The 15,876-nt window shown below is 46.0% G+C and overlaps 1 protein-coding gene across 1 annotated transcript; it reads left to right on the top strand.

Annotated features, from left to right (window-relative positions):
• Positions 1-3: 3 nt before the first annotated feature.
• Positions 4-14,870, top strand: CYP20A1 (cytochrome P450 family 20 subfamily A member 1; the record flags this gene model as incomplete). Its single annotated transcript, XM_084265430.1, has 13 exons — positions 4-75; positions 754-803; positions 900-1,066; positions 4,967-5,112; positions 5,782-5,949; positions 6,570-6,648; positions 8,180-8,295; positions 8,708-8,762; positions 10,097-10,217; positions 11,082-11,193; positions 11,837-11,901; positions 13,781-13,870; positions 14,027-14,870. 13 exons carry the CDS (start codon positions 4-6, stop codon positions 14,175-14,177), a joined length of 1,392 nt encoding a protein of 463 aa, XP_084121556.1. The 3' UTR covers positions 14,178-14,870.
• Between the last annotated feature and the right edge of the window lie 1,006 nt (positions 14,871-15,876).

Genomic DNA, 15,876 nt, shown 5'->3' with positions numbered 1-15,876 from the left:
GCCATGCTGGACTTCGCCATCTTTGCCGTCACTTTTCTGCTCATCCTGGTGGGCGCCGTGCTCTACCTCTATCCGGTAATGCTGCCGGCGGCGGGGGTGGGGGGCCGCACGGCACGGCCCCGGGTGCAGGCGGGCAGCGAGCGAGCGGTCTCGGGGCCGAGCCCCCACCGCGCCCCGGGCGACCCCGGCCCCTTCCCGCGCCCCCTGGTCTTCGGCGGGGTTTCGGGCCCGCGCTGGCGGTGCCCCACGCCCCGGGGCCCGCCGGGACGCGGCCGACGCCTGCGGGAGCGCTCGTTGCGCAGGGCGTTCCCGGCCGGCCCTCCCCAGCCAGCGGGGCAGCCCAGCCGCAAGCTTTGGCACTCCTCGGGTTCTGTGTGCCCCAGTGAGTCCGTGTCAGAAAGGCTTTATCTGCTCACCTCGCGGTGCCGCACGTGTGCAGATGTCTCAGGGCAAAGCCTACGTGTCAGACCTACACTGCAAACCTGACCCCGCATATCTGTACGCGGGGATCTTTCATCTAACCAGGTGCATAATCCTGGTTTAGCCAGTGGGACCAGGTGCGCACAGGTGATTGGCTTCATAAGCCTTAACAGGTTTGAGGCCTGAAGATGTGGCTTATCTCGCTTTTGTTCAGTGATTGTAAGTAGTGCAGCGGTATTGTTGTGGAAAAGCCAGCTTTCCTGCTGGAAAGCTCCGGGGCTTGTATAAATTCTTAAGTTCAGGGAGGATGATGTGTTTCTATTTACTCTCTAGGCATCTAGACAAGCATCAGGTATCCCCGGGCTGGCTCCAACTGATGAAAAGTAAGCGCTTTCCATCTTCATTCGCACTGATCTAGTTCAGCATTGGCAGAAGGTGCTGTTTGTGACCAGATAACATCCCATCTTTCTATTCCTTAGGGATGGCAACCTCCCAGATATCACTGCCAGTACCAGTTTGCACGAGTTCCTGGTGAACCTTCATGAGAAATATGGCCCACTGGTCTCCTTCTGGTTTGGAAGGCGTCTTGTTGTCAGCCTTGGCTCCATTGATCTCCTGAAACAACACATTAACCCCAACCGGTTGTGTAAGTGGCCTTTGTTTTGTCTTTGAATCCATTTGTCTCTTCTGCCTCGCTGGGCAAGGGTCTTCATTCCAAGTGGAAAGAAAACAAGAACTGATGTGGTGGTTCAGGTATGCCTCTGGTCCTGCTTATTGGACTTGAATATCAGTGCCGAAGAGTTGCTGCTGTCCAGTGGTCATCAAGAAATTAGTTTGCTTGTGTCTTTTACTGTTGTCCTACAGGTAAATGTTTATGGAAAGCGCCATACTCATTAGTCACTTGAAACAGCAAGGCGAAGATCCTGTAGCTACTTGGCATACGTGTTAAAAGCAGCTTGAAATACTATTCAAGAGGGTGAACTTTGCTAAATTAAGTCTGAAAACAGCTGTGCTCTTTTGGGATCTCTCCCTTGTGTGATTCAGTGTGAGGTTTTTAAAGTATTATTTGAGGTTTTCTCTGCTGTGTAGAATTTTGTGCTGAAAACATTTAATGGTCTTCCAGACTTGGAAATGGTCAGTGGTGCTGGTAGCTTAGTGCTGGAACGGTATTCTAATTTATAGTGTAAGCCTCTCAGGTGGGTGTTTTTCTTCCTAAGGTGATCACAGACAATATGGTAGCTTGTTTGATGTTTGGGTTTACCCTGTTGTTTTTCCAGTTTTCATCTTGTAAGGTCGAATAAGGTGCTGGTTGCAGAACTCTGACTGATACTGTAGGATGTCTTTAGGCACAGGATATCTCAGCATTGCTTTATGCTGGGTTCACAATAAGTAAGTTCCTTTTACAGTTGCATTACAGAGCCAAAAAAAAATGGTGAGAATCTAGGGAAGGAGTGGGAGTTAACGAAGATCAGCAAGTCACAGTGGATAGCAATGACACTCCAGAAGGTGGAAACCCACCCCGAAAGATCTGAATGCACTCAAGTGTGTTTGGGGAAAATTGAGCAGAGAGTCACTTTCTCAAAGCTCAGAGAAGTGGTGACACGCGCCTGAGCAGGCACGTTCTCAGAAATGGACTGAATTTGGGAGTATCCAGATACTGGAGAAATACAAATACAGTGCCTGGACTTAAATGCAGGAGAAGTGACCTGGGCAGCTATAGACTCTTGGCAACCTGCTATGCTAAGGATTAAATGTACCTTTTTAAGGATAGGGATAAATAGGAAATCCATGCCATGCTTGGATGATTAGACTTCTAGACAAGGAAAGTCTGTTTTTGTTGGGGTTTCAGTTCAGAATTTGCTTGGATACTGTTTGGGTCCAAGCAGTGTCTGAAGCTGGAGGTAATGGGATACAAGCAGTGAAAGAGGGAGTGAGTCTGGATTGTGTTGAGAAAATGAAATGCTGTGTCGAAGAGGTGAAATGCAGATAGTGCATTTCTCATGAAAGCCTTGAAGTTGGACTCATTGCATTCCTAAGTATCAACAGGATCCCAATGCTAGGAGACTGTTTGTCCTTATGCTTAAAGCAGGATTTGAATTCGGTATCTTTTCATGGCCCATTAAAGATTGGTTGAGATTAGTTTGCAAGGAGAGAATTCAAAGGAAGTAAAACTTTGCTGCTGGGACTGGCAATTCCTGTGAGAGGCTCTGTGGAGGCAGTCCAGGACTACAAAGGTTGTGGACATGATAAGGGTGGGCTAGTTCAGGATTGCCATGAGCTGTGGATTCAGACACACACACACTTGGAAAACTCCTATGAGTTGATATTGCCTTCTGAATTGGGACAATGAACCTGGCACACATTGAATGCTGGAGATGGAGCTACGGGGTCCTGGTCTGTTTGAGGAGGACAGCTTCATTCTGAGTGCATTTGTACTGTGCAGATCCTTTCCATCTGTGATACTCAGTTCTGCTTGGTATCTGTCTCGACTCTCCAGAGTTAGATCTTTTCTCTGTATTTACTCTACGATGGTGTCCAGGACAGCACTCTGAGGTTCTTGGGGCAAGGGAGAGAATTTTCTTGTAAATGGAAGGAACAGCGGAAATTTTGCTGTGCTTCACTAAGAGAACTGTAAAAGTAACCCCCAAAGATGTCGTCAAGACAAGGACAAAAGAAGTAGTCTGTGACAGCGCTAGCAGGACAGAGCTGTCCCCAAGAACTGGTTTATGTCTCCTGTAGTCATCAGCTTCCCTAGCTGTGGAGAAATAAATAGCTCTTTCCTGCATCCTGGGGGGCAGGGCCAGCCCTCAGCAAAGGGCAGCCTGCGCTCTGCAGACTTCACAGCAGTGAGTGTATCAGTGATGTGGGACTGCCAGTTTCCATTAGAGACAGGGAGAAAAAAATTAGGCCAATGGCTGATCCTTTTATGTGCACCAGGAGAACTTAGCAGTTCCTGCAGTGATGGTGCTAAGCATCCTCTGGCCTCTCCAAATGCCTCTGCTTGCCAGATTTGCTGTGTGGGCTTTATCACCAGTGATGTGACTTTCTGGCTACCCCAGAACTGTCTCTAGCTCTGCCACGGCCAGTCAGCTGGGAGCTGTGGCGTGAGTAGCTGCAGCCACCCTGTGGCAAAGTAGCTTGGAGGAGGAATTGGCAGCAGCAGCTAGAGTCACACAACAGTCTGCTCCACGTGGAGAGCCACAGGTACCATCTGCTGTGCCAAAAGACACATGCCCATACTCCTTGTCATTCAAAGTGGGAGAGAGGGTGAGATTCAGAGCTTAAAAACATGGGAAGGAAAATTATGTGAGAGAAAAGCATTTAGGAAAGTTTACCATGTTCACACCGCTGGCCTCATTAGCTGCCTTTGCATCGTCAGGCAATAAGTCCTCTGCAGGTGGGAATTGTCTCTTGTATGTTTGTCCAGTAGTGTAACGAGGTCCTTATCTCAGCTGGGAATCCTAGATACATCCGCAGCTGGTAGAGTCATATGTGTCTAGCTCAGCCCTGATGTTTCCAATGCCTCAGAGGTTTCACTTGCCATCTGGGAGAAATAACAGACTGTGATAAATGGTGAAAACATGTCTCTTTAAAACCCCCTGATTGCTGCTTCCAAATAGTTCCTTAAAGATTCTGCCAGTTCTACAAGACCCACAGAAAAGTTTACAGAAAGGGAAAAGCATATGCTATGCTTTATTGCACAGTTTTGTATTGTACTTTAGCAAATTTATTAAGTAGAGACCCTTGATGGTGAAATTCAGAGTTAAAAATTTAACTGAAGTGAGCTGTGGGTATGGAAGAGGGAGGATGTGTGTTTTTTGTCTAGTTTGTACACTGTTGCAAGTGTCTGTGCAGAAGGAAGATGGAAAGTAAGGCGGTTAGAAGTAGAAACCATTCTATAGCTTAGTGGGGCACTGTTTTCTCTTAAGTGCTTCTCTGCTGGAGGCAGCCCTGACTGAGACAGGTAGGTGTTATTTTGGGAAGAGCTCATCAGCAGGGAGCTCAGTGCATGCAAGAGAAATCATACAGGAGCAGTAGGGTGCCAAGTGAGGTTTGTTGGGGCTGTGGAGCGAGGTAAGGAGTGCATAGAGAAACCTCTGGCTATCTTTCTCATGCGAGTGGAGGCATCTGGAGTGCATAGCCACGGCCAGGGCAGGAGGGTACACCAGGTTCAAGGGGCAATGTGCTAGAGGAGCTGCAGATCAGGCTGGAGGAGAAGGGGAACAAGCACGCCGCATTCACTGTTGTCACCAAGTCATTGGAACAACCAGCTGGGAAGAAGCTCCCAAGGCATTATTACTAATGAGTTAGTTGGTAGATACAGCAGGCAACCTCTGTGGGAGGAACTGATCACAGGATGGTATCTTGCCACAGAGACCTTACAGCCCACACTGAGCAAGAGAAGCTTGACACCCCAAAGAGTGTTCCTGGAGGAAGGAGCCATGCCTTGCTCACTTCCCAGAAGTGCCTAATTAAAGTTTGCTGTTTTCATCATCCCTGTGTGGGATCCTGACTTCTAAACGGTGTTTCCTTATTTTTCTTTTAGTGGATCCCTTTGAGACAATGCTGAAGTCCCTCTTGAGGTACCAGTCCAGCTTGAATGGGGATACAGGAGAGAGCCACATGAGGAGAAAGCTGTATGAAAATGGTGTGACCAAGTGCTTGCAAAGTAACCTTGCTGTCATCCAGAAGGTAACTGCCTTTGTAGAGCAGAGAAGTCCTGTGTGACTCACAGGAAAGTTTTGGTGAGAATGATCACTAGGATAAAGGAGCTGCATTCAAATAAGTTCTGGAAATACCAGCATCTGAGACAGCAAACAGCCTGTGCCTGTTCAAGCACAGTGTGATTGTTTGGTTTTCCCTAGTTCCAGTGGGTTAGGGGGAAGGCCTGAGCTTGGGGACTTTTTAAACCAAATACCAGATGCACTTAAAGACACTGGAGCACCTGGATTCTAGATTCATTTCCCAGGGTAGGAAGAAGGAGCAAAGAACCAGCTGTTTGAACCACGAGCATGTGAAGAACTGTTCTGTTGGCTCAGTCCAGTAGCCAGAATATTATCCATTTTCCCAGTGGGAAGCTAGTAGTACTGAAGGTTTTAAGGTTTCTTTTGTGACAGAGGGGGCAAGAGGGGAGGGCACGGCTGCCTTGTTGGGGGAAAACCTTGGAAAGGGCAAAAGATTTGAAGCTAAAAGGTTAATATTTAAGTGAACAATGGAAAGAAACCCTGGAAAAAGCATGGTTTCATGCCATAGCTGTGAAAGTGTGGTCTGCCTTAGGAACTGGGTGGGAATGTCTCCAGGGTATGTTTGGTAAATAGGCTGCTGGTATTACTGCCAACTAATGATTCCTTCCCTCTCAAGCTGTCAGAAGAGTTGCTAGCCAAATGGCTGTCCCTCCCTGAGGCACAACACGTGCCACTCTGCCAGCACATGCTGGGTTTTGCCATGAAGTCTGTCACACAGACAGCGATGGGCAGCAGCTTTGAAGATGACCGGGAAGTCATCCGATTCCGCAGGCACCACGATGCAGTAAGTGTCACAAAGAGCCAGGAAATCTACCGTTCAGCTAACATTACGCTTAAGAGCTTGAGGGCTCTGCCTCGATTATCCCAAGCTGAAACTACCTGAAAGGTCCTGCTGCTGATCCTGCTGTCATTACTCTAAAGTGTTTCCAAAGGATCTGCAGGGATCAGGAACACAGATCCAATGGCAGCTGAGAGGCGTTTGGTACCCAAGTCCGTTAAACTCTAGTGGAAATGCCAGTGGAACGTCTCTGTTTCAGAAATCTTCTGAAGGCTTTGTGACATTGTGGAGAAGGGAAAATCTGAGGAGGTCCCAAGCTGTATCCACATCTGGGGATGTTAAATCTGATGGTGATAGGATGGGAAGGAAATGTCCATCTCCCATTAAAGATTCACATGCCTTTTTCCCTACAGTGCAATTATAGTTATTTCATTTCAACTTAGTTTCAGCTATAATAGATGTAATATCTGGAATGGGAAACAGTGTCCTGAAGAGGAGATCAGTTCTGTATTCACAGGAAGTCTTGATTTTATTTGGTGTTTTCATACTCCTGAATAGGGAAGAAGAGTCCCAGCATTCTCAGACTGTGATGAGTGATGGTGCTTCTCTCTCTGTCCTTCTTTCAGATCTGGTTGGAGGTTGGGAAAGGTTTCTTGGATGGGTCCCTTGACAAAAACATGACTAGGAAGAAGCTCTACAAAGATGGTAGGTTCCTCCCAAAATCACAGTCTTCCTCCCATTCTGATTAATACTTAAAGCTTGCTAGTGTGTGGAAGTATTTCAATTGCCCAGCTGCATTGACTTTCCTGCAGAGTTGGTAATCATGCCGTAAGATACCAGGCGTGTCCACCTTACTCTCACATAAAATCATTGTTTTGGAGTTGAGTGACAAGCCTGCCGTTGCACACTACTACTAGGTCTAGGTCTAGGGTCTGTCCAGTCTGGAGGCTGCTAGAGGATCCTGGTTCTGTTCCCTAGTGTCCACTTTTGACCTCTCTCTTGGAGAAAGGCAACTGTCTCCAGGTAGAGACACATGGAGCCACTTGACTTGGCCTGTATGGTCATTCTTATGATGTACCATTTGGTGAATGTGCTGCCAGGCTAGGAGAGGTGCTGCTTTGATGGATACGTTCCACATGATAGCCTCTGATCTGCTGTTAGAAGGTAACATGATTTTCAGGTCTGTGGTGGCAGTGTTTTTATTTCTCTTATATTTCACTGCAAGTTATTTTATTTTTCAGGTTTTCTTTTTTTTATTATTAATAGTTAAAGCCTTTCAGGATTGAATGATGTTATGAAAATAGCCTGTGTCTAGAACTAAGGATTTGCCTGTAAACTCTCCAGACCCAGAGCTTCCTTCTTGATGTTGCTGATTCTGTGGGTTTCAGACCCTGAGGAGAACTATTGCCCCATTAAAATGGACTTCTCCCATGGGCACTTGTTCAGGGCTGGTCCTGAGTTGTAGGACGATGCATTAGTACAGAATATCACACACTCTATATAGTGAGGCTTGGTGTTTAGGCGTGGATGGCCTTCCTATGCATAGAGGGGGGACTTCTAAGATGAAGGAGCTGTAGTGGGCCTTGGTAAATCAAGTTTCAGATCCAACTTTTCCGTGTTTCCTTGATAGCCTTGAGTAGGTCATTAACTCAGACACCCAGTGGCATCTAGGTCCCTAACTCCCCCCAGTTCCCACACAGCCATCAGGAGTTTGGCATCCAAATATCTTCAGATATGTGGGCTCTTTGTGCCAAAATTGTCCCACGTTTTCCCCACCTTCTCTCTGTCCATGCAGACTCTTTAGCACAGAGCCATCCTCTTTACCATGCTTGTAGAACTCTAGCAAAAAGGAGACCATCAGTGGCAGTAGGTGTAATGTGAGTAATTCTAACACCAGTTGCATGGCCCGCAGCACATTCTCTGATGGGTCAAGACTGTTATTTGACTTCCCCTATGGCTTCCCCTTTGGCTTCTTCTCAGCTCACAGAGAACATGTCTCAGTTATACCTGTGCGGGTGGCTTTTCAGAGGCAACATGTCTTGCTTGGTTCATGCATTTTCAGCTGAATTGGAGATGCTGCCTTCTGCACTGACGGTAACTTGTAGCAGAGGGTGCTTCTGTAAGCGAGCCCAGCAGGGACAGCTGGTCTGAAAATCTGCTTGGGAAGATGGATTTGCTTCTCTGCAGCACTCAGGATGACCAGGTTTTAAAATAAATATTCTTTCTGCTTCCAAAGCTCTGATGGAGATGGAATCCACCTTAAGGAAAGTCACAAAGGAGCGCCGAGGCAAGTCATTCAACAGGCATGTCTTCATAGACACTTTGCTGCAGGGGAACCTGAGCGACCAGCAGGTCTGTGCAGCTGTTATGTCATTACACAATAATGGACTTTTGCTATTACAAGCTCATTACATTGTAGCCTTTGATTAATTTAAGTTTTTGCATTTTAGGTCAGATTCCTTACTAAAGCAGGGTTTCTTGTTCTTTTTCCATTCCTGCAATGTTTAATTGCATTAGACTTTGGTAGCTTTCCTTGCCACTGCTTTGTTGCTATTTTTATAAACCAGATGCAAGTTGGTACTAAGCATGTCTCATGTGCTATTCCAGTGGAAGTTCTGTGGAGAGTTCAGTCTGTATCTTCTAGATTTATTTCTTGCTCTCTGCACTAAAGGGATTTTGTGCACTTGAATGGACAATGTACCTTTTTTTTTATATATTTACAGTCTTGTGAACTTCATTCTCTGAAGTAGATTTTATTTCCTAGATTCTAGAAGATACAATGATCTTCTCCTTGGCAGGATGCATAATCACTGCTAACCGTAAGTACAGATTGTAGGTAACTTTCCGTCCTCAGACTCAGCTGTCTAAAACCATGTGTGATGACACAAGACTTACTCTAAGCTAATGAAAATTATATTCATCACTCTGTTTCTCCTGAGCTGCAGATGTATGGAAGCAGCTAATTTTACAGTGCTCATAGCTAATGAATTGAAACTAAACTGTGTTTGACAACCTTCCCAGTCTTTTAGTGAACCTTAGAATCTCATCCCATTGCTTTTTGCTTGCACTCCAGCCCCAGCTAGCTGATGCTAAATTTGATGAACAAGATGTAAGCCACAAAGATCATGCTGTAAAATAGAAGGAAAACAAAGTAGAGTGCTGGAATCTTACTGCCTGCTTTGAATTTCTGGAGGATAGGTGTGTTCCATGCATGGAAGACTTTCAAGGGTGCTACTTTGGGATTTGCACAAAGATTATGGAAAAAAACAACAAACAAACAAAAAATCCCACAAAAAAAAAAACAAAACCAACAAACTTGAGCTGTGTAAAATCCCTTATGAAAGGTGCATGATTATAAGGACCTGTATCTCAGCCAGTGTGGTTGGGATGCCAAAGAAAACCTCCAGATGTAGCCAGAATGTGGAAAGTAAATTTGGCAACTATGATAATGCTCTCCCCAGAGAATGTCCTCCCAAGTACTCCAGAAAGACTGTTGTTTTAAGGGGCTTGACTCCTCAGAGATTCCAGGTAGTTCTCATGAATGTTTGGAGTGGTGGAAACATTTCCTTGTAGCTTCAGGAAAACTGCATCCTACACACTTCTTATGCAAGGTTTATTTTTTGCTCTGCTATTGAAGATAACTTTTTGAGTACCTTAGCAAATAGATGCAGGGGGAGAAGTGCTGGCCAACATGCTGCAGCGAGCTGTACTGTTCTTGTCAGTCCCTGTCAGGAGCCCCAGATGTTGGCTGTGCAGAGCACTCACCTGAGAAGTGCTGGGGAAGCTCCCTAAATAAGGGAATTTTCTGATGCTTTTGGCAAACCAGCTTTTCATTTGCATGCTTGGCCCAATAACCTCGTTCCCCAGGGTTTGCAGTCCCTTCCCAGAGCTGTGAGGTACAGTCCTCTGCACAGCTCCCTGAACTTCTCACAGCATTGCAAAGAGAGCTGTAGCTTGCAGTGTCTCTTTGTTGCACAGGAGTTCAGCCACTACTCCTGTCACTTGAGTACAGAATCAGTACAGCCTGCTGTGAACAGAGCTCACTCTTCTGGGTCAAAAACTAATGTTGCAAATACAGGAAGTAAGAAAACTGAATGCAGCTTGTGAAGGATTGGATTTTCTGGGTTCAGTCTTGTCTTGATTTCTTCCCCAGTGTGTACCTGGGCTGTCTACTTCCTGACCACCTCAGAGGATGTTCAGCAGAATCTGTACAAGGAGATGGACCGCGTTCTGGGGAAGGGACCAATTACACATGAGAAAATCGAGCAGCTCAGGTGGGTTCCATGGGAAGAACTGCAGAGAAAGGTTATCTTGTATGGTGGGGACAGAGTATTCATGTGTTAAGGCTGATGCTCAGCCTACACTGGGCCAGGAGAAGGCAACCAAAAGTTGCTCCCTTCTTTTCTTCTGGAAGTGATCAAACCACAGGATGACTTACAGCACAGAGTGCCTCTGCTGTAGCTCCAGACATGGGGGAGGAACCCTTTAGGTTCGTCAGCAGAGGAGAGCACTGAATCAGTGCCCTGGCTGCCAGGCCAAAACTGTTTGCTTACTGTGTTGTTTGGTTTCTGTCCTAGTTTTCCAAAAGCAGAGGTGATCAGTCATTTTAATGGATGGATACGTTAGACATATTTAGAGAGAAAGGATGAAGTAATCTTCTTTTCAAAGGACCACAGAACTAGGATGATGACTGGTCAACAGTGTGCCTTTATTTTTCATGCATCTTGCATTTGAACTACTGTTAGAGTTTCAGTGAGGAGTACTGAGCATGTGGGTTTCTTGCTACTTCTTGTATGAGTGAGAGGTACAGGAAAAGGGCTGCTGTGTTCATGCTTTTTGGCAAAGTTAGTTGGTTTAAAATCTAAAATAGTGTGGTGAAGAGAGATTTTGATAACCCTCCCTAAAAGCTGATAAGGAAATGTAGTGCTTCTTGCAAAGATGCTGGGACAGGAAAAGATGGGGTGCCAGGAAAAGAGGGGAAAAAAAACCCAACCAAAACAGTGCCTCAGCGTGACTTGAGTCAGCTCCAGGGGCGGGCTGTGACCCTCAGTGCCACAGGTGACTCTGGTCTCCTTGCTGCCAAAGGACACAGACACGCTTCTCCCTGGGAGGGTTAAACTAACTCTTACTGGTTGCAGGTACTGTCGGCAGGTCCTGTGTGAGACAGTGCGAACAGCGAAGCTTACTCCCATTGCTGCACAGCTGCAGGAGCTGGAGGGCAGAGTCGACCAACATACCATCCCCAAAGAGGTAGGGCAGTACTGGGAGCACTGGGCCGCCCCGTTTCCTGGAGGGGAATTTGCCATTTCCTCCTCTTCCCACTGAGGGGTGAAGCAGGAAGGCCGTTTCTTCTGACGCTGTTAAACCTGAGCAGCTGCTCTGTCATCAGAAAGCACAGCTTAGCTCAGAGCTTGCCCTCCGTTTCCTCTGCAGGAGGGGCTCTGAGAATTCACCTTCCCTTCCTGAGCAGATTTGCTTCCGGTTCTGGGTCCTCCAGGGATGAATCATCTTTTGAAGGGGCTTATGGGCTCAGTTGTGCATAAAATACCATGATTTCAGGCCTGCTCATATAACCCATATTTCCCCACAGAGAGTGGAACCTTCTGTTGCATAGAACAAAGGAGTCCATTTGTACGTGTTAGCAAGCATTGGGGAACGGGATCAGACCCTCGCTACCTACCAACAGTTGCAGCATGGGCCTTAGAAGTTAAAATCCTAACATCTGGGCATGGATTATAGAAATCTGTAGATGAATATAGCATATTATCTTTATAATCCACCTCCAGACATGAATAGTCTATGGGATAATTGCCATCCAGCAGGGCTGTCCAGATGTGTCTTGAATTGTGCATTTCTTTCTGCTCTGACATATGTTTCCTAATTTTCTTTGCAGACACTTGTGCTTTATGCTCTTGGTGTGATGCTGCAGGACAGATCATCCTGGCCATCACCATACAAGTACGTAAAATCAAGACTTTTATTCCAACTAATTCCTTTCCTTTTTTTAAGTTAATATTCTTTAGACCTTACATCACAGCATGGTTGGCTGCAGGGCCTGCCTTAAGCAGATCTTCAATATGAAAGGGAGTCTGTAAGAAAATCAGTTTATGAAGATCTTCATTTGTTTGTCTCCATGGGTGGGATTGTGGGGCAGCTCAGGCTATGATCCTCTCATGCTCCAGTCGTGTGTATGTATTAGAGTTTAATAACAATGTTTGTGCATGTGCATGCACACACACACAGAGCTTCCCTAGCAAGTGCTGGTAGATTCTTTGTAAGGTTTTCTGTGAGAGAGATACAGTGATTTGTGTGGCTTTGCAACGACTGCTTGTCATCGTGAAACAGGGATGCCAGGGAGGAAATGTCAGTCTGAAGTTTTGTTTTTTTCAGGGGAAGGGAAATGCTACTTCATTATTTCTGTCTGTGAAAACAAAATTGGATCTAGGCTAGTATTCCATACTTTTTGAAGAAAAAAAATCTGCTGTAGCTTCCTGTGGCCTCCAGGTGGCAAGTATTAACGTGCATCTGACGACTTCATTTAGGCTGGGGAAAAAATGTGGGTCAGTTATTCTAGATAGAGAGAACAGACAGCTGAGATTTAGGAGAAAGAATAGAGCCTTTAGAGCAGCTCTTCTCTCCTGCATATGTAGAAAACAGCCAGGCATCGATGTACCAATCTATGAGCATCTTGGCAGGGGCTACCCACTAGGATAGGACACACACTGTTTATGAAGGGTTTGCTGAGCCCTCGTGGGAGGGACAGTGAGGACTGCTGTGAACATGTGTTTACTCCAAGGAGAAGGAGACTGAGGTGTAGCCCAAGGTAGATGTGTATTTCTGTGATGGAGATAGAAGATCAGCTCTTTGTGGTCCTTTCGTGTACCTGCAGTGCAAAACCAGTGTGTGTTGCAGTTTGCCCTCTGCTCTGGTTTTTCTAGGCAGCTGCATTTTCTTTTCTATTCCATCTGTAATTTGCCACTCCAGTTCAAGGGGAATGTAAGTTTGATACTGCTATTACTGAGGGTCAATACCCACACGCCTTGGTAGAAGAAAAGCTTGGATCTTTAGGCAGCAAGCCAAAGCCTTGAAGTATAAGCATAAATATTTAGCAGAACGTGGAAAAGAACTGCCTTCCATCCACCAAATTTCCTGCTTGGTTTGGGTTTTTTAATCTATTCAAATTGAATTGTATTTTATTAGTCTCCCTGTGGTTAGTTGATTGTGGGAACCTTGTTTTAACTCATGCCAGCCCAGGTTAATAGTTTTCTGACAGCTTTCACCATCCTAATGCTGGAAACCACTTTTGTCACTTGAATGAGTCACCAGCTTCCCTCCTCCAGCACATACACACACCAGCTGCTTGAAGAGAAGCGTGAGGGGCAAGGAGAAAAGGGAAATATTTTTGGAAGTGCAAGAGGAAGGCTGATGGGGGAGAGAGAGACAAAGAGAGAGGGGGAGACAAATTGGATTGTGCATGCCCTGAAGAGGATTAGAGGGCAGGTAGCAGCATCAGTCCACTCAGCTGTGTACTCAAGCTAAATATCCACTGCTGAGAGATAATGTGTATTAGTTCCAACCCCATGCCACACTAACTCAGTTTATCGGCATTTTGACCAAGCTGGGACACAGCTGACCAGCTGGGAACATAGATGGAGTGGATGTGCAATTGCATTCATGTATCTGTGTGGAATTAATTACCCAGCATGATTTAGAGAGAGCTAATCAGTGTGATGCTGCCTTTTGTGGCCGGTTTCTTATTTGTGTGTGTGTGCACACATGTCCAGGGAAAGAACCCTGTGTCTGCACAGAAAGCCTCAGTGTATTTTGTCTTTCATAGGTTTGACCCAGAGAGATTCAATGAGGAATCAGCCATGAAAAACCTCTCTTTGTTGGGTTTTTCAGGAAGCCAGGAGTGCCCGGAGTTGAGGTGAGCATAGGGAAGGAGACCTTCATGTATCTCTGTGGCAGACAGAAGGTGCTTTAGCCTCCTCCTGTTACTGCAGTCCAAGCTGGCAGTTGTCCTTTAAAAGATTTATACATTGTAGCAAGATTTTTACTCTTTTTTTCCTGACTCTTCTCTCAGGTTTGCCTACATGGTGGCTACAGTTCTGCTGAGTGTCCTGGTAAGGAAACTGTATCTTCACCCAGTGAAAGGACAAGTCATGGAGACCAAATATGAGCTGGTAACCTCACCAAAGGAGGAAGCCTGGATAACGGTGTCTAAGAGAAGCTAAGATCAAGAAAAAGAAGGGGCTAAAAGTACCAGCAGTGAAGTTCTGAGCAAGGGTCTTAGGGCGAATCGTGCTGGTGCCACACTGACTCAGCCAAGGAAATTTACATACAGATTTTGTTACCTTGCACATTTTTAACCACATGCCTTTCTCGGGTACTTTTTCTAACTCAGCCAGTAGTCATATTAAAGTAGATTTAATCTGTATGCCTTTTTTACATTTGAGTTGTATCTCTGGCCAAACCATTGCAAAGACAGCAACAAAACCTCGGTGGTGTCTGTTGGGTGCCAGCTAGCCAAAGACCAGATGTCTGGCTAATCCAGCCCCTTCCCAAAAGCAGCCAGAGCTGGATAAGAGTGCCTCTCCTATCCAGTGGGCTGCTTCTTCATAGACCCTAGCTAGATAAGACCTTGGAAACACAAGGACAAAGTCTTTCTCTATATATAGGTATTTTTATTCAAAGTGTCTTTCCTTCCCTTGAGCTATAGCTATAACTGTCAAGAAGAGCAGATATATCTTGTAAAAAGTATGTGTGAGAGAGAAAGAAAGAGAGAGAGAAATAAAGTGGGGCAGGGATTGCACTGATGGTTCTCGTGCTGTGTAACCTTGCCATGCTGTGAGGTTGCAAGAGAAAGGATGGCTGAGAAATGCTAGTAAACCATGAGGAATAAAATTGGTTTGGCCCCTGAGAAAACAGAAGCATCAGTAATAATATAATGAAATGAAATAAAACCACAGAACAAAGCCCTGAGAAAGGGATTCTTTATCCCGACGGTTCTGAGGGCAGTGTCTAATCTAATCAGCATCAGAAATTGATGACAGATGCTTGCAGTTCATTCAACACTAGGTCAGCATGAGACTGGTCATGCAAATACTGGGAAAGGAGAGTGCTGATTTTATAGGGCTCTGGATTAATGCTGTACTTAATAACTTAAAAGCCTTTACAAGAATCCCTTTCCTCCTCCAAAACAGGTGCCAGCCAAAGCAGCATTGCACGCCACACGTTCACATGCTTTTGCCTGCTTCTTTCTTTGTCTTTTGGCCATTGCAGGCCAGCTCTTGAAAGATTTTTCAGAGCCCCACTGAATGGCTTGCGAGGCAGGAACCTCACCCCATCCTCTCATTGGAGTAATTGGCATCCAACTTCCTTCTCAGGTTGTCGGTTTCTCCCTTACATGTGATCACCTTGTACCTGATCTTTGTAAGTCTGACTTCTCCGTTAGGTCTGGTTCCTCACCCCCTCCCACCCCAAGCTGTAGGTGAGGTGTTGCTTGGCCTGCAGCTGTGCGTGCCTGAGCTGCTCTTGCACACAGCTGCTGATGCAGCACAGAGCAGGCCAGGAGCGTGTGGCTCCCATTGGAGCAGCTTTACTGCCTCTGCAGACAGGACCCACTTTACGTAGGGACACATGCCTAGTAGCTGTAATTCCCAATTCTGGAGACACTGTTCTTTTCATTGTCACCTCCCAAGCCAGGAAATGTGCTGGTCTTCTAAAAAACCCCTGTTTTGGCTCTTGTATTGCTGCTGAGTGCCAGCCTGAATGCAGTCCTGTTGGTTCTTATGGGGTTAACATCGGATGCCAGTCTCTGTGGGCACCAGACAAAGAAAATTCTGCTCTTGGATTTAATGTGTCAGCTCTGCTTTTGGTGGAGCTATAGCGATTCGGATCCTCTCCAGTGCAGTTCATGTTGGGGGAGAGGTG

Source organism: Gallinula chloropus, assembly GCF_964237585.1.
Source record: "Gallinula chloropus genome assembly, chromosome: 5".
In the NCBI taxonomy this organism is placed as follows: domain Eukaryota; kingdom Metazoa; phylum Chordata; class Aves; order Gruiformes; family Rallidae; genus Gallinula; species Gallinula chloropus.
The sequence above is the reverse complement of the archived record's forward strand: the minus strand, read 5'-3'. Positions and strand labels throughout refer to the sequence as shown.